Source organism: Primulina eburnea, chromosome 5 (genome assembly GCF_022965805.1).
Source record: "Primulina eburnea isolate SZY01 chromosome 5, ASM2296580v1, whole genome shotgun sequence".
Taxonomy (NCBI): domain Eukaryota; kingdom Viridiplantae; phylum Streptophyta; class Magnoliopsida; order Lamiales; family Gesneriaceae; genus Primulina; species Primulina eburnea.
Window position 1 is genome coordinate 6,830,341 of NC_133105.1, and position 25,725 is coordinate 6,856,065.

Consider the following 25,725-nt stretch of genomic DNA (forward strand, 5'->3'; position numbering starts at 1 on the left):
ACGCAGAGGCAAGGTAACACCCAAAAAGTCTCACCCCATGTGATTTTTAAAAATAAGTTAGGGTTGAGCTTGGCTTAATTAGCTTTAACTCAATTCGTACGTAATTTGATATGATAACTTCATTTAAAAATGACATGCAGCCTGACTTGTAATAACGTAGACAAATAAATGACTGCTCGAAAAATTACATATAATCACATTTACGAAACAAAATTGAACATGTACTAATTTGTAGCATGTTCACTTTGATTAACTTAGAAACATGTGAAGTCAAAGAAATTTACTAAGAAAACTAGTAAAAAACAAAGGGATGTTCGATTTCAGATAATGTCATTTTAACTAATAGGGAAGCAGTTGATTTTTATGAACTGTCTACGCTTAATCCGAAAAGTAGATCGCTATATGTAACAGAACTAGACAAAACCTGAGGCCATTGGCCAGAAATGTGTGCATTAGTTTATCCATAAAAATGTAATTTATCCCATCAATATTAGTGATAAGGCAACAATACAAATACAAGGATATCATACATATACATCTATGCAAGTATTTTTTAAAACTGTTATACCCCTAGTATATTTTCTATAAGAACCAGCCTTATTCAGACCAACCGCCATCACTGCCATCTCCTGTTCTCTGCCATCTTCGGATGGAGCGCCGAGATAAAGTTGACATATTATGCAGTTGACACCAGATGCCAAGGTATCTGACACTGGAATCAGAAGATGTCTATCAAACAGGATGATATTCCATGGCTACAACAACTTTATTCAAAACTGCATGATACCCACCACCTCCTTTCCATCTCAGAATACAAAACATAACAAACAAACCATGTTCGAACAACAAAACCCTCACCGCTCAACCGTGTGGTTCATGTTTGTACGGTTCGTTGTGGATCAGTCAGCTTCTTCGTTTCAGAACAGACAATATTTCTTGTCCATACATATGCTTCCATCCCTTTGTTTATCACCTTTAAAATTCATTACTTCTACGCAAGAGCTGCAAAGCATGGAATACCTTTAATTAGCATCAGACAAAAATGAAAAAAACCGACAATAGTTTGTCAGCAAGATTGTGCATACATAAGATCAAGTTTTTAATCTCTTATAAAAAGGCAACTGACAGTACATACCTCTAAACAAGGATGATTTCCGTAGTTTGAGTGCAGTGGCTAAACTTCATTTGTCGAATAAGTTTTTAACTGTCATGAGGCCGATGCTTTGTATTTGGTATTTCTATGATCTCTACTTTTACGAAGCTGCTGATTTTCAATGGAATACACAAGAAGACTCCCATCTCTGGTACCGGCTAGAAAGCATTCTTCAGGGGTCACAGTCAGCGAACTAATCAATTTTCCCATTCCAGTATATTTTTGTAGTATTTCAAGGGAGTTCATAGAGCGTACAACAATCTGCCCCTGGTCTCCCGCAGAAACAAGAAATTCACCACATTTACTCAGCTCAAGACAGCTAAGCCGGCCATTAGATTCAACAGAAGAAATGTGCCTTCCATTAATAGAGTAGAGGTGTAAACTAAGATCATCATCTGCATACAGGACTACCAGACCATGATGAGACACAACAAGCTTGGATAAAGGGCTGCCACAAGGATGACGAAGAGATCTTACATATCTACCTTCTCGTAAAGTATGAAAAATGCAGGTTCCATCTTTTGAACCACTTATCACTAGATCAAGCTCTGCACTTGCATGTATGCATGTTATGACGTCGTCATGTCCACCAAGAATATGAAATGGAGTATCTGCAATAACACAGTCTTTCCAAGGAATTTGTGTCTGTGTATTTCGAGATCTTCTTTCTAGGCCTCTGGTTCGAAGAACTTCCCACACCATAACAGTGGTATCATAGCTTCCAGTAGCTAGCATGCTTCCGTCAGCTGTCACTGCAAAACGAAGGGAGTATAGTGAGATGATGCTATCAAATTTTGGACAAAACTAAGAAATAACATAGGTAACAACAGAGACAAACATTATGACGACAATGAAGAAAAGACTAAAACCACATTATCTATTACCAAACTCAAAATTATTCACCCATGCTAGATACTAATTCGACGCTTTTAGATGGATGCCATAAAAATGCCAAGCAAGCCACAGATGAAGTCAATTTAACTGCTCGGAGCATGCTGAACATAGTTATTTGGGACGCAACACACACCAGTTTGGGCAAATAGCAATTGAAGGCCACCTTATTGCATTATCTCCGAGGTTGGTAGCTTACCCTGATTTGCTGTCCATGAGAATACTTGAATTTTTTTTGGAACCGGAACCTTCCAAAATTTGATTGAAAAGTGGAAAAATCGGAAACCGACTAGGAGGAAAAAAAGACTCGAAGAAAGATTTGACCGAAAAAATCCAAGAAGAATCCCCTCTCCACACTCGGAAATCGTCTACCCCTTGGATCAACCCAATCACTTCCTCAATTACTTGATCCTCCCATCTTCCATCATCCCCACCATCTAGCTTCTCTTCTTCCATCCTCCAAATATCCTTCTTTAAAATCCCATTCATCTTGTAGACTAACTAATCATCTTTTTTTGTTTGATTATCTCCCGTTATAAACAATCTCAAACTTCTGCCCACCTTCCTACTTTCCACTCCACTATCAGAACATTGTGCCACTTCCACCTCCTCCTTTTGCACTGAATTGATAGTCCATCTTCTAAAATCCGCAGCCCTTTTTGGACAGTCTTTCAAGAATCTTAACTTGTCGACCTCCAAACAACAGTTCTGACCCTCTTTTTTTTTGAGTTGGAACAATATTATATTATAATGATATCAAGGTTTACAAAAGCGGATAAATAATCCGCAACTAATTAAATAGAGTACACTATGACACTGCAATTATCAAGACCATATAATTCCAATCCCTGACTAAATCCGAGAGACAATGATGTTTATACTCAGACATTACAACCAACCAACTTGCAACCCTGAATTTGATTGCTTCCCATACTTCGTCCGGCAGCACCGTCTTGTCTTCAATTATTCTTTTATTTCTTTCCAACCATATGGACCAAAATGTGCAATGAACAATCACCAACCAGAATCTCGCATGTTGTCTCCCTACTTGCCAATTCGGTTGCATTGAAAACATCTCTTTTGCCTTACAAGGAAAGCTCCACAGAAAGCCCAGCTGATGTAAGATCTTTAGCTAAATGCTATACGAAAATGAACAATGCAGTAACAAGTGATCCTGATTTTCCTCTCCCGGCAAAGACAACACCAATTCGGGCTTAAGGCGCAGTCCGGCCATCTTTTTTTGCACAGATTCACAAGTCTGTAATTTCCCCAATGCCACTATCCACGAGAACACTTGGACCTTTGTAGGTACAGGTACCTCCCAGATGCTGTGTACGAAAGAAAAAGACTGGAATTGGTGAATTGTGAAGAAAGAGTTATAGAAAGATCTCACAGAAAACAAACCCGATGAATCCCCCAACCACACCCTAAAGTCCCCCACTCCCAGCTGAATCCTCACCGTATCTAAGACCCCTAACAAACAAGCAAACTCAATTACTTCTGTATCATTAAAATTCCTTCTAAAAGTTAAGTCCCACTCCCAGATGTTGTGTACATCAGAGGGGTGTTGGGGATTATAGGAGGTGGGTGGGGGAGTCTTAGGGTTTGTTTTCTGTTAGTTCATTCTATAATTCTTTCTTCGCACTTGCGACGCCTATGCCTTTCTCTTTTGTTCGATATATTTGGCAAGTAACTGTACCATCAAAGGTCCAAGTTTTTTCGTGGATAGTGGCGCTGGAAAAACTACAAACTTGTGACTCGATGCAACGTAGGTGGCCTGGCTGCTACCTTCGGCCGAACTGGTGCTGTCTTTGCAGGGAGAACGAAGAGGATCAGGACCATCTACAACTGCACTGCTCATTCTCTTACAGCATATGGCTACATGTGATCAACGAACTGGGATTCATGTGGTCATTTCCCAAGAAGGCGAAAGATATGTTCTACTTTGAACCGGTTTGGCATGCAGGGAGAAAACATTTAAAATTCTGGTACATGATTGTTCATTGTGTTTTTTGGTCAATTTGGAAGGAGAGGAACTCAAGAATTTTTGAAGACAAACAGGAGCAGATTCCTCAAGTTTGGGAAAGGATAAAGTTCTTGGTCGCTATTTGGGCTACTGTGCTCAATGATTATAAAGATCTTCGTATAGCGGATTTGGTTAGGGATTGGAATTATGTATTGATGTGATAATGTGGGTTTAATTTTGTACTATTCTGTTTAAACTTGCGGATTGCTTATCCGTCTTATGTAATTTTTATTATTTAATCAATAAAATTATGTTTCCTCTCAAAAAAAAAAAAATAATATTCCCAATTTCATATCAAATCAAATGAGGAGACATTGTTGAAATCCTTGTGGTTTCCAATCCACGTAGCCATGTTGATCCTAATTTTTTCCCAACATTGATCTGCATTTGCTTCAATATCTTCAAAGATTCGTCGATTTCTTTCTAACCACACCGTCCAACAAATGCAGTGCACCACAGTTTGCCAAAAAATTCTTCCTCTAATACCATTCGGCTGTCCTAAATCCAAGTTGAATAGGTCTTTTGTTGACTTTGGTGTGACCCAAACCAATCGTAGCTCTTGCAAAGCTCTAGCCCACAAAGATAAAGAGAACAGACAATGTATGAGTAAATGATCTTGCGTCTCCGATTCGATTCTGCATAAAACACACCAATTGGGACTTATCATAATACCCGGGCATCTTTGTTGAATCATCTCCGAGGTCGGTAGCTTACCCAGAGCGGCCGTCCAAGAAAAAATCTGGATTTTGATTGGGACTGGATGTTTCCAAATAGCGTGGAATAGATTAAACGGTGGGAAAAGAGCATCTGGGAAAAAAGATGCATAGACGATTTGGTTAGGTGGAGTGGGGACTCGTCAGGTACTTTTTCAGTCAGTTCTTTCTATGCCTTTAAACGAGACTCCCCCCACCCACTCATCCTCCCAAAAACGAATGATGTTGCCCTCTTTGAACACTACTCGAACCAACTGATGAAAAGCTGGGAAAGATCGAGAAATGCATTTCCAAAGACTTCTGAAAGTCGATTTCTCCGCCTGCCCCAAATCCCATCCATTATCATGAAAATCAAAAATACTGCTGATAACCTTTTTCCAAAGTGTTTCTTTTTACACCGAGCCTCTCCACCACTATTTTCCAAGTAATGCTTTGTTCCGTAAGCGAATATTTCCCAACCCCACCCCTCCCCTATCCTTTGGTTTGCACACTTGCTTCCACCCTACAATATGACAATGTTTCTCCCCATCGGCCCCATCCCACAGAAAGTTCCTCATAATTTTTTCCATCTTAAATGCCACATGATTAGGCACTCTAAATAATTACATAAAGTAAGATGGCATGGCACACAAAATTGCCTTTATCAAAGTAAGCCGACCCCCTCGAAAGAAACGACTTTTTCCAGCTTGCCAATTTTTTTACCATCTTGGAGATCACCAGTTCCCAAAATACCATTGCCCTCGGGTTTCCTCCCAATGGAATCCCCAAATACTTAATCGGCCATTTTCCTTTCTTACATCCAATTGCATTTGCCAATTCCTCAATTTCATCATCTGATCTGTTAAATCCCATCAATTCACTTTTTTCCCAATTTATCCGTAATCCTGAAATACGGCCGAAGGTATTGAAAATCTTCACGACAGCCAACAAATGTTCATGTGATTTCGCAAAGAATAAAGTGTCGTCCGCAAATTGAATATGCGAAACGTGAATTTTATGTTTACCAACCCCGAGTCACTGTACAATCCCATCCTTTTTTGCCTTGTCAATCATCCTCCCCAACCCATCTACAACGAAATTGAAAAGAAAAGGAGATAATGGATCTCCCTGTCTAATTCCTCTTTCCCCCTTGATTTTTCCTCGTGGTTTTCCATTAATGAATATCGAGAAAGATACACTTGAAACGCACCCCATTATCCACTTCCGCCATCTCTCTCCGAATCCCTTTTTCCTTAACACATACTCCAAAAATTTCCAGTCAACATTATCATAAGCCTTTTCCAAATCCACTTTAAACACCCACCTCTCTTTTTTATTTTTCCGATACACCTCGACAACCTCATTTGCAATAAGACAGCAGTCAAGAATCTGTCTTCCCTTAATAAAGGCACTTTGATTATTCGCAATTGTGAAGCTCGTGACTTTCTTCAGTCTATTAGCCAAAACCTTCGCTAATATCTTATATAAGCTCGTGATCAAGCTAATAGGTCTGAAGTCGCTGATCCTGGTCACATCTTTTTTCTTCGGGATTAGGCAAATGTAAGTTTCATTAGTAATACTTTAACAATCCCACTGTCGAAGAATTCAGCAAAAACTTTCTTTACATCATCTTTTACCGTATTCCAATTGTGTTGGAAAAATGCCATTGTGAAACCGTCTGGACATGGGGCTTTGGCACCATCGCTTTCGAACACAGCTTTTTTGACCTCTTTCTCCGAAAATGGCAACTCCAACCCCTCTGCTTGCGTTAATCCTATTTCCCCCCATTCCAAACCATGTAATTGCCCCCTTCACCGTCTAACTCCCTTTCCGCCCCATCCGATTTCCTATACAAATTCCGATAGAATCTTATGATTTCCTTCTCGATTAGTGTATCCTCAGTGACTACAGACCCATCCTCCAATTCCACTTTGTCTATCATTGCTTTATTCCTTCTGTTAGTCAGCAAAGAATGGAAGAATCTCGAGTTATGATCCCCTTTCTTCATCCATTTCAGTTTCGCTCGTTGACTATCCATTTGAGCTCTTCGTATTATCAATTTTTCCAATTCACATCTTAACTTCTTCCTCTCTTCTTGAAAAATTTCAGCCCACGATCCGTTTACTTCTAGTTCATCCAAATGCATAATCTTAAAGCTTAACTCTTTAATTATGTTGCCCACTTCTCCCCATTCCTCTCTGTTCCATTTCAAAACCTCTTCTTTGATCCTTTTCATTTTTTTCATAAATTTGTAGCCTTCCCACCCGCTAGTATTACCATTATTCCACCATGTATTAATCAACTCCTTGAATTTATGATGAGACAACCAAACATTCTCAAATCTAAACGGAGCCGGACCCTACCTCAACTTAGCCGTGTCAAATATCACCGGGCAATGATCCGAAGTAATCTTTGGTAGAACCGTTTGTCTAAATGTTGGAAATATTTCAGTCCAACCTCTTGTGATCGACAACAGATTGGTTCCACCCTAAGATTAGACCAAGTAAATTTTGCATTAAGAAGTGGTGGATCAATAAGGAGTATTTCATCTATTAAGCAGTCGAAGCATTTCATACTCGTGGTGAGAGATAGGCTATTCAGCTTTTCCCCAGTGTTTCTGACCACATTAAAATCCCCACCCAAACACCACCTATCCCCACAAATCAAGTGCAGTCCGGCTAATTCATCCCAAAAAAATTCCCTATTTCTCGACTTGACCGGTCCACGATGGCCGAGAACCACACCAGCTAGATTTTTCTTGCCAACGTATCTCAACTGAGACTGAAAACTCTCCTATCAAATTATTAACGACTTCCACAATTCTGGCATCCTACATTACTACAATACCCCCCGCACTTCCCACCGACGGTAGGCAAACCCATTCAACAAATCTCGGTTTCCACACACTGGCAATAAAGCTTCTGTCTATCCTTTCTCTTTTGGTTTCCAAGAGTACCACAATATCAGGATTTTCTTGACGTATGAAGCTCTGTTCCCCGATTTATCCACCTCTTTTGTCTTCTTTATATTTTTTAAGTATTATTCACAAACACCACCACCCATCAATGAGACACGCACTACCATGATTTAGTTTCTCAGCAGAAAATTTTGAAGCACGATTAACTTCCATTATCTCATCCTTAAAACCACAATAACTCCCTCCTCGGTGCTATGGTTCTGATTCTTGAAATTTTTCGCTTCTATCTCAACAACATCAGAATTTAACACATTTCCACCATCAATGACAATGGGTCCTTTCGCTCTCCCCCAATCAGCCATCACTCTGGCTCCATTAATCAAAACCTGGACATAAGATCTTTTTTCATAGATGTCGTACACTGATATATTGACCGAATCGACAACCATACGGACACTCATTGGGCCACGTCGTGTTACAATCTGCATGAACCTATTACCGAAGCCACCAGCAAATCATCTCATCCCTTTTATTTGGTTCATAGTGATTGGGTGTCTTCTAGAATCAACAAAATGTCCACACTTGAGTAAAATGGGTTTTCTCATTCAGGATAAATCAAAAGTGAGGGAAATATTTGAAAACTTCCAACAAAATGGTTCAGACACAATTTCGGTCAAAAATTCAGGTCCTTAAAATAGATAATAGTAGAGAATACTATCATAACATCTACGTTCACATCTTTTAAATAATGGTACTGTATAAAAGCTCGTGCATTGAGACTCCTCAGCAAAATAAAATTGCAGAGAATAAAAACAGACACTCGATGGAAGTTGGACGATCACTCATGATAGCTTCAAACGTTCCCACAAAATTCTGCATTGAAGCTATACTCGCAGCAGCCTTCTTGATCAACCAAATTCCCTCTAGGATCCTCAGTTTTAAAGCCACATGTCAAATTCTCCTCGCTGCATGGATGCCCACCCAAATAATCTCATCTATCCTGGTCAAAGTATTTGGTTGTATAGTCCCAATGCAGTAAACTTGATCCAAAAGCAACTAAATGCATCTTCATAGGGTTCTCGCCAAACAAGAAAGGGTACAAGCTCTCCAACAACCAAGAAATTCTACATTTCCATGGGTGTCACCTTCTTCGAATATCAGTCCTCTTACCCCAAAACTGAAATTCAGGTGGATAACTCATCTATTGATGAAATATCATTTTTGGAAAACTTTTTTTTTATAAGAAACAAATTAAATCAATAAAAGATTCTAATTACAAAATGCGGACAAGAGGTCCACACGTGATAAAGTAAAATATTATACTCCAACCCCTATATAAATCTGAAACCGAAAATAGTTTAAACTCCACATGCTTGAAGATCCAGTATGGGACTCTAAATTTTATCTTGTCCCACCGATCTTCAAGGAGTCTTCTTGGTTATCAAAATCCTCTCCAAACCAAACTAACCACCAGCCACCAGATACAACGAACTACTATAACCAGAAAATTCTAAGTATGCAATTTCTTGTCTATAGTAGATTGACACTTGATCTTAATAATGTGATAACAAGGCAAGGCTGTCATAAGTATTGTGAAGAACCCAATTCAACATGATAGAACTAATCACGTGGAAATAAATTGTTAGTCTATCAAGAGGATCAGACTTAAATACACTTCTTCAAGTCATCAAACAACAAACATTCTAATTATCTACCACTCAAGGGGGAGTGTGAAAATAAAAGAGATTATAATTTGTAATTAACTGTCAAGATTAGTGGATTATATTAGGATAGATTTCTATTTTTACGAATTGAGATAACATTTTCTAATCAGTTTTGTTTCTGTAGTTCCTGGTTATTGTGATTGCAAAATTTATGGCTTAGATCAGGGATCAGATTTGTATATATAGGCTCACTTTGCATTCATAATATAGAAAAAATGAAATAATATTTCTATATAATATAATACAGAATTTCTCACTTACGTAGACTTTCCAAATTTAATGGGTTCCCCAAACAAAGTCAGAAAATTCTACACACAAATAAACCAAAAGTCATATTTTCTTGGAGATTACCCAAATATCCTGATTATTTTAGCCTGTAAACTAAAATCATAACTTTGAAAACCATGAGATTCAATACAAACAGATATTCTAATCAGTGTTTACACAATGAGCAAAGGCAAGTTACTAGAAGATTGCAAATGCTGTTGGACTGTTTTAACTTTTATATGAAGGAAACAAATAATCATCCCCATATATAGCATCTGACGACCAAATGGGCCATGTGGCAGACACTCATTCAATATGTTAATTCTGGTTTTGCAATATTGGGTTCAAGTGACACAAGATTTGAGAAGAAATGAACTTAAATGAAATCCTATCACATTTTTCTTGCAACACAATATGGGAGTGGAGATATACTAATGCCAAAATGGCATTGGTATTTCTTGCAATGAAGTTTACCTGCAATGCAGCTGACGACGTCTTTATGATGCCTAATACTCTGCACCATTGTTCCATCACCGAGGGTCGTGACCTGAAAACTATTTTCCCAGGTGCCACATGTTATCAGAAAGTTCTCAGATGGTGTTTGCAATGCTGCAAAGCATTGTGGTCCAAGCTCAATGTTTTCAGCCAGATGACTCCCAATTTTACAAGGTGAGAGTACATCTGCACCAATCCCAAAGAAAGGATCCTACAGTATTATACTATAAATTAACAAAAATCTAACAGACAATAATATAAAGTTCTAGTAACATGGATCAACAGTGCACCTGAGAGCCAGAGAAAGTGAAGTTCCCACCGGACTGCAGTTGAGTCGTTAACCACATCTTAACGGTCATTGTGAGGTTTTGGTTCACAAAGACAACGTTTGAGTCCAACACATTAACATACAATACTGCTGAAGGAGAATTGCTAGCAATCGAGATGACAGAAGTTAAATTAATAGAACCAGGAGCATATTTCAGAGGATGGAAAATTGGAATTGGCGGCCCTCTTCTAGGATGTTTCTTGCGGAAAAGTTGAATTGGTGTCTGGCCAAAATTAGCAATCTGGTCTTCAATTGCTGATCTTTGCAATTCATCCTCCATGTCTTCCAAGTTAACAGCACCTTCATAAGTCAAATAATAAAATACATTTGCAGCCTGTACACAAGAATCACAAAGATCAGTGTTATTAAAACTTTAAAGTGTTCACATACATTCAAGGAAAAAATATTTCCTTATACCTCAACAGCTGGTTTTCCCCGTTGTTTATAACCGAACACCAAATCAATCCAGTGGTGAAGATTTGAACTAACATATTCACTTTCAAGGGCCTCTCTGTTTTTATTAATAAATTCTTCTGGTGAACCCTGAAAATGAATTTAATTGCATCATTAATGATTTCTTTAAATCATGGTGTTGAACATAAACTTTTTATTCAAAGCTACATTTTTCACTGGGAGTTCAAAGAAATGGCATTGAATAATAAAGATGTTGAATCTAAATTCAGTATATCTCACTAGCAAATACTAATGCATAACCAGAAAATAACAAGAACATTTGATTAATTATAGCAAAAACCTGTGATCCAGAGCCTCCACACTAACAGAGCAATATGGATATAAGAAAAAATTGATAAATATGCTTATGCAAATTAAATATGATGAAGATGTATGCAAATTAAAATACCTTCGCCCAGGGTGGGAGGGAAACATCACCGATCGGTTCCCCGTCTTGTTTCACTCCGAAATGGTATGAGTTTGAATTTATTAGGAATTCGGGCATGTAAAAAAATTCAGGAATCAATTCCTTCACATCACTAGTATTTGAAAGACAGTTTTTATAAGTCCCTTCAATGCTTTGGAAAAGCCGGTCTGCATGGTCGAATTTACTGCCCTGGTTGAACATAGAGCGCATGGAAAACCTTCAGATAATATGGAAGATATATCAAGACAGAAAGCAACTAAGCTAGGACAATAATAGAGGAAACAAACTCAAGAAACAGTAAAAAGCCTGCTGTTAGATAGTTAAGAAAAAGAAAGCTATCTTCATTGCCAACTACAGAAACAAATTCCTTAAGTAATTAAAATTCTAGCACAAGCATAAACATACAAGTAAACCATAATGTTAAAATACCTGTAAATTACGATGGAGAGCGGTAAATGGCTCTAATCTAAGTAGGTAAAAAAGTACAATTCCCATGCTTGAGTAATGTGAACCGTAATAGAAACTGTATAAGAACAGGAATCACCAATTCAGAGTAGAACAAATGGACAATTAGATTAATTTTGAACACCAGAGTTGTGAAGCATCGCGAAACATGGATGCAAGTTACCTGGGTATATCAGGATCAGAGAAGTTACAATACCTATCTTCAAAAACCTGAGTACGTGAGAGAAAAGAAGTGAAACACAAAATTTACTTAAGGAAGTGCATCGGAATGAGAAATATTAATCAACCTCAAACCGCTTAGGATCAAGAGCTCCAACAGGCTTTGATAAATCTCTGAAAGTCGCTGACTTCTTGAGATCAAGAATCTCAGATACATAATCTGCTATAATCCAAGGAAGCACGGGATATTGGGTTAAATCATTATATGACCTTCCTGATAGAGTATTGAGAATCATCAGATATTCAAAGTTGGTAATTTCTCTTCTCCTCCAGTTCTCTCTGGCAGTTTCAGCCATTTCTTGAGCCAGGTGTCTATCAACAAATGAAATTACTTCTGTTTTGTCTCTATGCCCTTTTAGTAACACATATTCGTTTCTGGTAGCTACAATCAAGCTTCCAATATCTTTTGATTCCTTTTGGGATGCAAAATTCAAAAATATTGGTGCGGCAGAGTTCACAAAAAAGATCTCTATTGCTGTGTATCTCAGCAAATATCGAGTCCAATGGACAGCTTTAATCTACAGCCAGGGAAAATAGGTAAAAGGTATAACCAGAAAATCCTTTTAAATAACAAATATACAGAAATCAACAAAAATTATAGTACCTTAGATATATTCCACCATCGATGCCGTTTAATACTTTTATGTCCCTTTTGTGTGTTGTTTCCGTCGATTGATGTAATCTTCTTTTTTGCAATTTGTCTTTCAGAACTTAGATCTGAATGCAAGGGCAAATTTAGATACTTCTCTTTCTGCAATCCTCCAAATTGTTCGGGCTTGCTTGCATCGAAATTACTGGAAGAACGATAAGTTTGAAGAACAGATCCTCCTGAACCTTCCACCAAAAACTCACCAAAGAAATGTAAGAAATTCTTCATAATTTCCAAGTGTCCAGCTAATTTTCTCTTCGGTGTTACAAGAACACATGGGACAGACATGAGAACCTGCAAGCACATTAAAGAAGAAGTAAAAATCATATGCTTTATGCTCAGTACCTATGTTTATTTTTGTACCTCACTGTTCTCGGATTCTGCCAGCAAAATAGAACCTTTTCTATCTCGTACAACCTCCTTATCACCACTTTCTTTCGGTACCTCTGGATACTGAGGCTCAGATTGATTCCCAATCTCTAAGATCTTTCCGCTACTAGACTGATTCTCATTTTCATTTGGATCAGAAGAACCCTCATCTGTAATTCTTTGAATACCTTTTAGGGAAAATTTCTTTATTTTCTCCAAAGTGAGAGCCTCAAAACCAAAATTTTCATCATTACAGGAAGGAACTGCAGCATCACTAGGTACTGCAGAGGATGGGTGGCAAAGTTTGTCATTAAAATGATAATTCCTTCTTAGCTTTTGCCTACGACGCCAGGCATCTTCGGTTTTATCAAGTTTCCAATGTAAAACCGTGTTACTCGGGAAAGGATTAGCAGACCACGGACCCCTTTCATCAATCAGCAAACGAAATGTATGGATCCACTTTTCCTGTTGAAGTAGCGACTCAAAATATTAAGTATACTTGTTGAAAGCTGATAGAAAAAGCAGGGTGGCAAAGTTAACTAGCCAAGGGTGATCTGAATAAACTTACAGCAACAATTTGCTGCTCCTCATCCAAAGTGCGCTGGAACAGTGATCTTCTGCTGTCATCTGAAGGAATAATGGTATTTATAGTACTCTGAATCAGATCCTCAAAAGCCTTCTTTTGGTTAGAATCCGTGATACTAATTTCTTCCATTTTATTTCGTAGTTCATCTAGGCGAGATGATTGGTCAGCTGTCCCAGTCTTTATGTATTTGATTTCATCAGAAACCTGAACAATGCACCGTACAATCAAGAAGCCAGAGAACGATACTATTAGAAAGTATTAATTAATTTTTTCCTTAACACGTTAACTACAATGGAAAATATAAGATAACTGTATTAATAATTTTACTCAGAAACAATTTTGCAACAGCGAAGTGAGAAGATCATTTGAGTAAGCTCCAGCTACAACCAAAGCCACTTTCATCCTCAGAATTATTCAATGGCAAGGCAAAAATGACTGGCTCAACATGAGTCCACAAACCTCCGTCCAATTTAAGAAATTTACATCTTATTTCATGTTTTTATTAATGTCTGATAAAAAAAATATTGTACAGAATATAAGATTAAAAAAAGATAGAATTACAAAAAATGAGAAACAAACCGCACTAAGTAGTCGATCCTTTTGGATGAAACTGAATACAGTGTTTCCTTCCTTCAAATTACTTCCTAAATCAGATAAATCATCACTACCCATGATACTTGTTGCAAGCATTGCCTTCCCACTGTTGATTGTTTCTGCTAACAATCTATAAATGACATGAAAGCGTGCTCCATCATCATGCATCCCATACTGGGACCTAACAGCAAACAAGGCCCTATGCACAAAGTTAACTGATCATCAAGTCTGTGCAGTACATTTTAAATAGAAATATTATTAAATATAACCCAGATATAATAAATAAATATATTGGAATCCCAGAAACATTTATACAAAACTTATTGGCAAAAATTGGGAAAGAACAGTTACCAAATAAAAAGCTGAAGTCTATTCTTGCTTTGCTCGTTGTCAGCAGTCAACAGGAAAGGGAGAATAGGAATAACCCGTTGCACACATTGTGATGCTCTCTCAAGGGATGATCTACAAATGTATAGGATCGTAAGACGGTAAACAAGTCTTGAGCATCTCTCACTCCTCAATAACATAGCCTTATCAACACTTCTGTTCTGCTTTCCAACAAGCGCACTACTAATTCCCCCTGACACAACTGCGGCCATCTCTGCAGTAGGGATGTTCAAAGATTCTACCAACCCACGAGCTCTTTGGCCTAATGATGGCACCATAAGTGACGAAGATCTCGGCAACAGCGTGCTAGGTGCCTTGCCGATCAATTCCCTTATAATGATCCAAATGTTGTCATACATATTCCACCACTCATCAGCAAATTTTTCATCTTTGTCAGGCAGCATCAATGGCCGAAGAATCCTATATAAATGAAGGATACAATGTTAAAAAGAACGACTAAAGTGACAGATGATAATGATTCTAGTCAAGTTCTTCATGTGTAAATATTCAAAATTAAGTTTGTGGTACCCAGATAAGTTTTCAGCAGGTTCTCCCAGCAGTGCCTCAAATAAAACAGGGTTGAAATCCATGCTGTTTTCTAGTTCCAACAAGTTGGGAGAAAACTTGGAGCTGCTGACAGGAAACTGATAGAGAAGTATAAATTTTTAGTTTGACTACCCAAACAAATAAATTTCCAGTTGCAAAGAAGTAGCAAATACACATTCAAAAATCTATTTCAACGGCCCAAATCGAATAGGACTTTAATCTTTGATGAAATAAAATATCAAGGCCAGTGAAAATTGTTCTCACTCATGTTTGATCGGTGATAAAGTTTGTTGTTTCCTATGCGCATTCGTTTTGTCATTACGATTCGTAACTCCAAATCAATAACAGTAAATAAGGTGGAGCAAAAATATCGAGCTATCCCTCACTACAAGTTCATCTCATACAAACCGAAGAAAGAGACTATAAACATCAACAGGTGGAATATCAAGAAATTCACCAGAATAAAACTTAAGCTGAGAAGCAAAGGTAGAATTTTTTTATGTTGAGAGAGGTTTCTTCTAATAATTTTTTGAGATAAAATTTGGGTGATCTTTTCTTAAGTTTTTTTTATAGGAAACTAAAATTTATTATAATAATAGATGTCTACAATAAAGCAGATGAGCAATCCGCACGTTACAAGGGAAATGAATACAACGCTAAGAACTTATAATCATGACCATACAAATTTCCAATCCCTAAGTCTGAGATACATAGATGTTTATACTCGGGAAACTTTGTCGTCCAACTCGCGACTCTGAATTTTATGTGCTCCTTAAGTTGATTTGAATTTAAAAAAGGTGACTTGAAATGTGGACGGACGTGTATTAAAAAGGTAGAAAGTTGAACAGATAAGAAGACCTATTAGAGAAGAAAAATTTATCTAAAAAACAAACCATATCCTCATACCAAACGATCGTTTTCTAATATCCGGCATGAAATGGAATATTAAAGCATTGCTGTTAAGCAAATCCACTAGAGTAGGAAATTGGCTGCACTCATTTCCCTTTCCCCAAAATCCAACAGTATCCAAAGAACAGAGGGTTGAACACAAAAAGAAACTCAATCTCAAATACCAAGTGTATATGAAACAGGAAAAAGTACATAGAAACTAGCTCAAAACCTTAAATCCAGAAAAATGACAACATACAAAACACACTTCTGATTTACTGATTCAAGAGATCGAGAATAAATAGCCAAGAAATCAATAATGACGAAATTTTGAGACAGATGAGAACAAAAGATGATGCAACTTTAAGGTGAGTCATGTACCGGAAGCCAATAATCTATTTCAGAAAGGAGCTTTTCATCAATCAGTTTTAGAAGGTATAAAGTGTTATCCCGACTGGGCTGGGAGACAAAAATATTTTCTTCAGCAGACAAGTTTATTAGTTGCTGGATCAAGCCCTCATATAGATCACGAAGAAAAGATTGATAAGAGCTACCACCCTGCAGAACCGAGACTTCGATGAAATTCGTATGCAAATGTTTCAAAACAATATCATATATTATGTAGGAAGACTAGATCATACTTGTTCAGTTTGAAATATTAGGAAATCGGCAGTCTCCTCTAAATTTTGCCAGCCTCCCTTAATAGAACGCATATAATAACAAAGAACATGAATATACACATTCTTCACGAAGTTTTGCTCGACCATCTCAGGGTCATTATAAATTTGCCTTTTGACTTTGTAATTCTTTATCACGTCAAGCTTTGTAGAAGCAATCAACCATGTATTCCATCCGTTTTCCTGCACGAAAAGTTCAGTAAATCAAATCGATGAATTTCTGTTTGGCACCACCCACAATTTGCATACCATCATAGCTTCAATGTTTGAAGGATTTGAATCTAGAAGATCCAGTAGATCTCCCATAATTTTCATTCTCAAAGTGGCATCCTCACAACCTGACAAAAATCTGAAAATAAGGGATAGAGCCTGGGGAAGGACAAACTGAGAATTATGTTTACTACTGCTTTGCCGATCAAACTGATTATGCTTCTGCAACACCTGCACACACAATCCTTATTATCTATGAATTCTGCAGCATGTAAGCATTAACATGTTTCAAGCTGACCCTATGGAAATAAGATACTGAACCTGTTTTGGGCTAGCACCACCAAGAAGAACATCAAAAAGTGTCGCACAGAGAATCTCAGTTTGAGGAAAATCAAAAAGCCTGTCAGATATTATGGGAAAGATAGGTTGCATATCTAAGCTCATTTTCTTGTGACCTTCAGAAACAGATTTAGACCTTCCAATTGCAATGTTAAAAAACTTGGGCCCTTTCTTCTCTATTGGAAGATCCACGAGAAGTCTTCCAATGAATTGTAAGCCGAGTAATCTAACAGGCTCCATATCCCTGCATGTCAAACGCAGAAAAAGATAAAATCAGAACCACCAAACTTTCAATACTGAATTGAAAAGGAAACAGTGAAAAAATGGGAAGCCAAATTCAAGTAAACTTATTCTTCACCCTGAGAAAATAGAGGGGGGAGGGAGAAAGAGAGGGTTCTCAAGGGTCTGAGTCATTACTCTCAACGGTTTGAGTCATTAGGTTTTGTACATCTGCAGTTAAATACAGGTGGTGAGTTATTATGGATAGCGTTGTTTAGAATACTGTACTGGTGAGTCCCAGAGGAAGATTTGGTTTGAACTAATAATTTTGTCAGGAAAAAATGGTTGCATCAGTTCACTCAACCAAGACAGATCCAACGGATGATAAAGAAAAACAGTATTAATTCTTTTTATGTTTATATCAGGGGAAATTTATTTGACATCCAGTCACCTTCTCAAGTGCAGATGTTACAAGTGGAGACAGAGGCAGTGAAGGGTCTGATGTGAGGCATGGCAAATAAAAAATCGCTTCCAGGGATGGCAGTCATTGAATATCATGCTCCATGGTATTGCTTTCATACTTCACTTGATCTGGAAAGCGTTGAGATAAGTAATAGGGTCACTACTGCAATAGCAGTGGAGTGTGTTGGATTCACTTTTGAGGATAGAAAAGTGGAGCTAATAACTCGTGATTAGGCAGATGAAGGTGGCATCATAGTACGAAGGGGAGCAGCAGAAAAGGAAATGGAGTCAAAAGAGATCGTGATGGTTGTGATCCAAGATTGGAAGGGGAGATTGGCCAATAATGTTAAGAAAGGTGAAAGAGGAAGTGAAATTGGTGATTCCATTGGGAGAGGTGACGAATGGTGGTGGGGTGGGATGGGATGGGATGGAGTGGGGACGAATGTTCAGAGCTGAGGAGTGTAAACACAGGAGATTATGTTTTTCATAATTCTTCGTGGTGTAGCCGGTGTCATGGATGGGATATAAAGAATTTTGCAAATTAATTAACAAATTTGCTGTCAATTGCCAATGTCAGAGCTTCGGAGTGGAGGTCAGAAAGAATAACTCAAGATCAAGGAGTTGGATAATCAAACAGGAAGGACTCATGCAAAGTTGGTAGAAAACAAAAATTCATGATAAAAAATACTATATCAATGCGCAAGTATTCTGAACCTCTTGAAAAAATTAATGCTTGTTGTTAAATAAATTATTCGAAGTGTGCGTTATCTTTAGAAAGGATCAGTTTGATTGTAGGAGATGAAGTCAAAACCTCGGGGATTTTTTCATTAAAATCATTGTACAAATCTTTCTTTCCAGATAGTGTTTTCCCTACTTCCCCTGTATCACGTTTTTTGGGAAACACTGATCCCATCCAAGGTCCAAGTGTTCTCGTGGAAACTAGTGATGGGGAAATTACAAACTTGTGAAATGACGCAAAGAAGGTGGCTTGGATGTTCTCTTTGTCCAAATTTGTGGGTTACGATGGCATGAGGTATAGACTAAGGACCAAATTTTTATTCATTGCCATTTTTCGAGCTATCTTTGGTTCAATGCATTGGAGGAGTTGGGTCTGGTTTGGGTGACTCCGAGATCAATGAAGGATTTATTTGCAGCACATCTAGGACGGGCACTAGGTAGGAGGGATAAAAAAAATCGACGGCGTTTTTCATTGTATTTGTTGGTCAGTTTGGTTGGAGAGAATTAGAGGATTTTTTACAATCTAGAAGAACATTCTGGAAGAATGCTTGAGAGGATAAAGTTTCGGGATCCTAGTTGGATCGGGAAACTAAGAAAAATATTGGGATTATGTGTATTGCTAGTCATTAGAGTTCTCACGCTACTCTAAAACTAGGCTAGTGGACTACTAGTCCACTGTTGTACTAATTTTAACCAAAATTATTAATAAATTTGCGTTTCTTATAAAAAAAAATATTGCGCGGGCCACTTGTCTGCTTTTAGTAATTATTAGTTTTAATTAATATAATATCATTTCTTATCAGAAGAAATAAAATAAAATATTCGAGAGAAGCTGAACATGAACACAGTATCATTCTAATGTGGAATAAAACATTTCTGCCAAGCTCCAATGTATCTGTCATATGATTATACGACCAATATCTAAGAAAAACATGTCCTGCAATTTAGTATCAAAAGAAAAATCACCAATTCCTTTCTTTTGAAGTTTTTTATGCAATCAGCAACAATGAGAAAAAATTCAGAGGCTCTTCCTCCAAAATCAAATGCAAATTTTTTAAAAAAATGAAGTGCTATTTTTAGCACTAATCTTTTTTTTTTAAATAAGAAACTAGATATTATTAATAATTGAAGTGTTACAAAGCAAGCGGATGAGTAATCCGCACGAAGACTAATCTCAACCTGTAGCGATTCTCAAGAGGCTATTTGTGCTTTCAAGATTAGCACAAAAATCATCACCCATTAAAGTGAATATCACCCATGAATAAAGATAAATTACCTCCACAGAAGATTGGCAAAAATGTGACAACCACCAACTAAATTCACTTGTTCTAGAAAGGAAACAAGCAGTTGTTTCTGGGAAACAGCACGTATTATCATGTTTAATATATCTTCAACACATTCCATATCCTGACAGGTTTCAAAAAATGCCACGAACGCTTTTATATCGGATGCTGTTACTTGCTCCCTGCTCATCCAAAAAGACCAACAGAAGACAAAATAGGCTTTGTAAACAGAACATATCAACAAAACAACAAGAGTAACACTGAAACTTTTTGATTTGACGATACGTTTATGATACAGTAGGTTAAAAGACAACATACCTGAGACTCATCTCACCAAGACTTAACAAAAGCAAACGAATTTTACGTGTTTCTTCTCTGCTGAGCTTCTCTTCAACCTGATCAACTAAGACATGGGCAATCAGCTTGCTTCCCACAGCAAGATTGCGTTCCACATTTTCTGAGTAGAACTGTCGAATAATATCAAGCACGCGAGGAAGCCTACACACTCTCTTAAGCAACCTTGGATCATCATCAAATTGTTGGATAAGAAACATATACAGTTCTCTCTGCACTTTGTACACTGTGCCGACCCAAATATAAGGGTTAAGAAAGATACAAGAAATAGCATCTTTCACCAGCAATTCTGACATGCCTAGAGTGAATAATACATCATTAGACATGCAACACGCTGCATAATAGCAGTTTACACCACCAAAACAACAAATAGTATAACCAGACAAGCACTCTAAACTTTATTAAGCATGTGTCCTTAGTCCTTACCATCATTAACAACAACGTTAAACAAATGTTTCAATGCTGAAAGAGTTTCCAAATTTAGCTGTTCAGGTGGAACTGATCTTAGCAAAAATCCCAGTACCGAAAATCCAGAAAGAAGAAACATCTGCTGTTGGTTGGATAAATCATCATCCATAATAGATGCTATAAGCTTGATGGTTTTCGCAGTCAAACAACATTTAATAGATGTCAGCGACATCTCTCCAACTCGATCATTCCCATTGTAATCATACAAATCAAATTGCGTTAAAAGAGGAAAAAACACAGACACGCCGCCAACACAATAAACTATCTGCTGCAGCAGCCGTCGAGAGCATAGCTGTGTGCCAATTGATACTGTTGCTTCAAAGAACTTATCAAGCACATGATCTGGAGTTGGAGTAACATTAAACAATGCCCTGCCATTACTTGCCTAAAAAATTATGCTTGAGTCACAGGGTTAAACAAAAACAAAACACTCCAAAAGTTCACGGGAAAAGAGAGAACCTGCGCATTAAGGCCAAAGATAATTTTTGATGCAAGGACATCTTTTGAATCAAAAACTCCAGCCGTCGACTTATTGACATGTGCTGAAATTTCATTATCATGGAAGTAATACATATAACTCGGTCCTAAAGAATAGATGCTCTGCACATGTTCAGAAGAGATAGCATCACTGAACAAGTACGTGGGACCAATCTGACCGAGAAATGGACGAGAATCTTTGACAAAGTGTATGATGTTTTCCTCGAACATAGGAAAAACATGTTTTGTGCCAATTGTGCATCTAGTTAATGGTTCACTGATTTTTGCATATCTGCAATACCAAGATGAAATTTTAAAAGCCAGAAGTAGCTCCCTGGACATAAACATAAACATTACACCCTCAATAAGCTCTAATATATCAAAACACCTGCACTTTTCAGAGGACAAGAGAACCCCATCCAAATAACATTTCAGTTGGCTGCCACTTGAAAATGCTCTACCAACAGAATGTACTAAAGACAAGAAGTGCCAATTCTTTTCGACAAACTTGATGTCCATTGAGACACACTGTTGTTTCTGGTTAATTGCCTGAAAGCACAGAAGCTGTCATAATTACAGCATAGAAGTGATATAAACCATTGTCGAATTTCAACGGATACGATCATTAATAGTGTGACATTCACTAATAAATCAACACAAACAATGCAAAAATTAAAAAGTAAAATTCTGAGCTAACCTCATATATTAACTTGTCCTTCACAAGGACAGAATAGCACCCTCGTCCATTTTCTGTAAGGAAACTGAAGAGCCCCATTGCATCATTTTGAGGAAAGCTTTCTACGCGAAGCCAACATGTAAATGAAAATCCCTTGTTTACAGGCCATTGAACTGGTGTTTTGATTACAATGCCCTGAATGCAGGGTCGCGCGATAAACCAGTCAACCACTCCGACCCCAAGTACAGATAAAGGTAGGATTTGATAAGTTGAAAAACTACTTGAATAAAATTTCAACTTAAAGTATCTGCAGCAATCCTTATCTCAAACATGTTCCCAAATCCCAAGAGATCCACGTTGGTCAGAATATAACTGAAGCAACACTTCGTACAACATCACTATAATGTTCCTAGTTTTTTTTTATACGAAACTAAAATTTATTAAAATAAGATGATGGATTACAAAGGATAGTAATCCTCAGAACATGACTACATCATTAAAATATAGTTTATAAAATAAAATCAGCAGAAAACAAACTTCCAATCCCTAACTAAATACGCAATAAGTAGATGATTATACTCCTATAATGTTCCTAGTTAATCAAACAAACTATGAAATGAAAGTATAAACCATCAATAGGGGTAAAGTAGGGTCTTTCCTTTCACAAGGATGTAAAGATTTTTAGTCAAATGTCGAGTGTCAACCCTGCACGCCCAGTAAACGTAACTTTCAAAGATAATTTTTACGAGTCTACAGAACATGGTAATTGATATCAAATAGTAGGCCATATGCAGCAAAGCTGTCAAAGTGTTAAAACTCACCGAATCAATCCCATTAAGATCAAAGAAAGCTGTTGGCCCTTTTTCCTTTAGCATAACTAACATGCTGGTTAACAGTAATGAAGAGTGCTGCCGAGGCCCAAGATAATCACTACGAAGCAGTGCAAATATTTTTCGAATATCCTTTCCAGATATGCTATGTCCACCGATCACCTGAATTAGATGGGCAATGTTCCAAACCATAGTTTCACCAGTTTCTTGTGAAAACCAGTTCAAAAGGAAGTTAAGCATTCCTGCCCTAACACATGAAGCTCGATTAGATAAAGAGTCCCTTAGCAGATGGAGAAACACGCCGAGCCCATGCTGCTTCAATGAGTCACTGCTCTGCCCAATATCAAATTGACAATAAGGCACTAGTTCAAATCAACTTTACATCTTTATATGCATAAATGGTAAAAGAAAGATAAGCTTCAAAGAAAATATTATCTAAGCTCAGGACAAACCAACCTTTTGAAGAATACTGAAATAGAGCAGGATCACATCTTCATTCTGAGTAAGAAAGGAGAGAACAACAAAAGAAATGTGCCAATTACAAATCAAACACTAATATGTTGTCACCATGATCGTACATATCTAAACAAACTAATTTATCTCAACCGATTACCTTTATAACATAGTTTACTTTTAGATCAAACTTTCCATCAACAAGCATGTCAAGCAGTGAATTCAAAAGCACGTCACTAGGCTGCCACCGACAGAACTCCAACAGCAAACTCTGAAATGTCTGATAACCCTTGCCAACCAGTGCTCTAAAAGCAACCTTAAATTTGAAATTAATCCAGGGATAAGAATTGAAAAAAATATCATGCGTTGTTTGCGCACCGACAATTATTTCTAATTATACAATACATCCTCATGACACATCACATAGACAGCTGAAAGAATGTATAGGAAACATTAAACGCACATTGAAATGCCAATGTTTAACAATTCACATAAAACAGAAAGAAAGTTAGACATTACAAATTCTTGGTTCCTAAACCAGGAATTTCCCAACAGGTGAATACCCATCAAGAAGGAAGTATTCACCTGCCAAGAAGGAAGTAGAACTGTTACGAGGGTCAAGTTTCTGTTCACAGTTCACCATAGCCACATCATATCTGAAAGAGGCTGCTGGAACATATGGTGCAAGAGGCGTGATATACTACACGATAACAGCTGGTATTAAAACACTTACAGACACTCTTTCCTATACGGCTCTTCCATCTTAATCCTCTCTCGCATAGAGAATATGTTACCGCATACCTGGCTCGAGTAGGCGAAGAGGTAGAAGATCTTTTACCTTCATTCACATTATTCTGGAGGTGAAACCGAGTGTATTTTCCCAGAAGTATAATAGATTTCTAGATATGAAAATTAAAAAGTAAAAGCTACAATTAAGCTCGTTGTTCATCTTTTTCTAGATGATTAACTTTTTCTAGATGATTAAACTTGACCACAGAAAGTTGAAGGGCTGCGCCAGGACATCTAACTGCATCATTAATATTGTAATACCCGTCTAGATTGCATATGTTTTTGCACATTATATTTTTAGCTAATTGACTCTTCTGAGATAACTACAAAAGGCAATGAACCCAGGTCTAAACCCATTCAAATGGGTCGCAGGTAGGGTTAAAACCCGGTCAACGAGTCTAGAAGCGGGTTCGGGGTGGGTAACGGGGTTAGGTGGACCCGCCATATGTATTATTAAAAATCATATATATTTTTCATATTATATATTAATAAACGGCGAAACGCCTTAGATCCTAATCTATGTAGTACGAGTACTCCTAAATTTTTCCCTTAGATCCGTGTCGTATTTGATACGATACCCATGCAACATAGATCCTAACATATTTCGCAATAGTCGTCTTTCAGTCTTTATTTTGCCTCACAGACACAAGGAGATTTTGATTTTCTTCTCTCGTCCAGCTAAACCCAACGTCGCATTTGGGCTATAAAAAAAATAGAATAAGCCTATTGATAAGTTACCCATGAAAAAAATGGCCGAGGAACACAAACTTCTTTCTTGTAGGGATGGTCTCTAAGCTAAAGCCGACTTGTTTCTCTAGATCTTTGGTAAGTAAGTTATACTAAAAAATGTTCACTTTTTCCCCATCTCTGAAACGAATTTTTAAAAAATTTATAACGTTTTTTTGACTCATAAATTTTGTCAAAGGACTTCAAATGTAAATTGAACAATAGGAAAAGATTTATTTATTGTTTTTAACATGCGATTGTAGTTTTAAATCTAAAGCAGATTCATTTCTTTAACATTTACATGCCATCATAATCACTGTAATATGCTTATGCGAAACAGTGTAAAAATTTGTAATATGCCTATGTGAGGCATTCAGCATTAAATCTCGTCTATTCTTGAAGAACATAAAGCTATGTTTGGTTTTATTTATGTCGATACTCATCATGATTTAGATTGTGCATATATAAGGCGTTGATCAATGAAAACTGAGCAACAAGTAAATGTGGGAATCGACATGTTAAAGTGGAGTTTTAGCATCTGGTGGGGAAGAAACTCGGTCGATTCTTGTGCCACAGCATGCTCTGCAGAAATCTCGAACCTTGACCAAGTTTCAGCGGTGATTTAGCTTCAAATTCCAAATTTTGTAAAGGTATATAGGTAGTCCTTGCCTTGGGAGTTTCGAAATTAAACAAATATAGAAGTTTCTTTTCATTCTGAAGTAGATATAAAATGAAACTGGTTGAATTTTATTTTTCAAAGATTTATGATGAAATAACACAATTTAAGGTAGATGAGATTAAGAAAAATTGTTGCGATATATTGGTGAATTACCAATCAACGACTGAAACTAAGGAAAATAGCTTGAGCGCAAGAAGTTTAGTGGCTGCGGTATCATCTGTAAGAAAAACATGACAAATATTAAAAGAAGTAGCGTGTACAAATTGAAA

General features: G+C 37.3%; 1 protein-coding gene across 7 annotated transcripts in view; it reads right to left on the reverse strand.

Moving 5' to 3' along the window:
• Positions 1–339: 339 nt before the first annotated feature.
• The window catches only part of LOC140832778 (BEACH domain-containing protein B), a 59,162-nt gene continuing 33,776 nt past the window's right edge, over positions 340–25,725 (reverse strand). For 3 of the 7 annotated variants that reach the window (XM_073196960.1, XM_073196958.1, XM_073196959.1), the window contains exons 14-41: positions 23,423–23,578; positions 23,266–23,307; positions 22,801–23,142; positions 22,001–22,174; positions 21,692–21,852; positions 21,286–21,595; positions 20,785–21,211; positions 20,323–20,656; positions 19,998–20,186; positions 17,285–17,546; positions 17,003–17,194; positions 16,718–16,936; positions 16,458–16,634; positions 15,171–15,286; positions 14,607–15,062; positions 14,241–14,454; positions 13,644–13,865; positions 13,070–13,540; positions 12,662–13,000; positions 12,126–12,575; positions 12,002–12,048; positions 11,803–11,896; positions 11,356–11,562; positions 10,911–11,036; positions 10,456–10,827; positions 10,145–10,376; positions 1,136–1,905; positions 341–1,002 (exon numbers count right to left, since the gene is read on the reverse strand). In XM_073196960.1, the coding sequence (XP_073053061.1) occupies positions 1,208–1,905; positions 10,145–10,376; positions 10,456–10,827; positions 10,911–11,036; positions 11,356–11,562; positions 11,803–11,896; positions 12,002–12,048; positions 12,126–12,575; positions 12,662–13,000; positions 13,070–13,540; positions 13,644–13,865; positions 14,241–14,454; positions 14,607–15,062; positions 15,171–15,286; positions 16,458–16,634; positions 16,718–16,936; positions 17,003–17,194; positions 17,285–17,546; positions 19,998–20,186; positions 20,323–20,656; positions 20,785–21,211; positions 21,286–21,595; positions 21,692–21,852; positions 22,001–22,174; positions 22,801–23,142; positions 23,266–23,307; positions 23,423–23,578 (7,029 nt within the window). In that variant the 3' untranslated portion in view covers positions 341–1,002; positions 1,136–1,207. Of the gene's footprint in view, positions 1,003–1,135; positions 1,906–10,144; positions 10,377–10,455; positions 10,828–10,910; positions 11,037–11,355; positions 11,591–11,802; positions 11,897–12,001; positions 12,049–12,125; positions 12,576–12,661; positions 13,001–13,069; positions 13,541–13,643; positions 13,866–14,240; positions 14,455–14,606; positions 15,063–15,170; positions 15,287–16,457; positions 16,635–16,717; positions 16,937–17,002; positions 17,195–17,284; positions 17,547–19,997; positions 20,187–20,322; positions 20,657–20,784; positions 21,212–21,285; positions 21,596–21,691; positions 21,853–22,000; positions 22,175–22,800; positions 23,143–23,265; positions 23,308–23,422; positions 23,579–25,725 lie in introns of those variants that run through there. The other 4 variants (XM_073196962.1, XM_073196963.1, XM_073196964.1 and 1 more) reach the window with 4 other exon arrangements.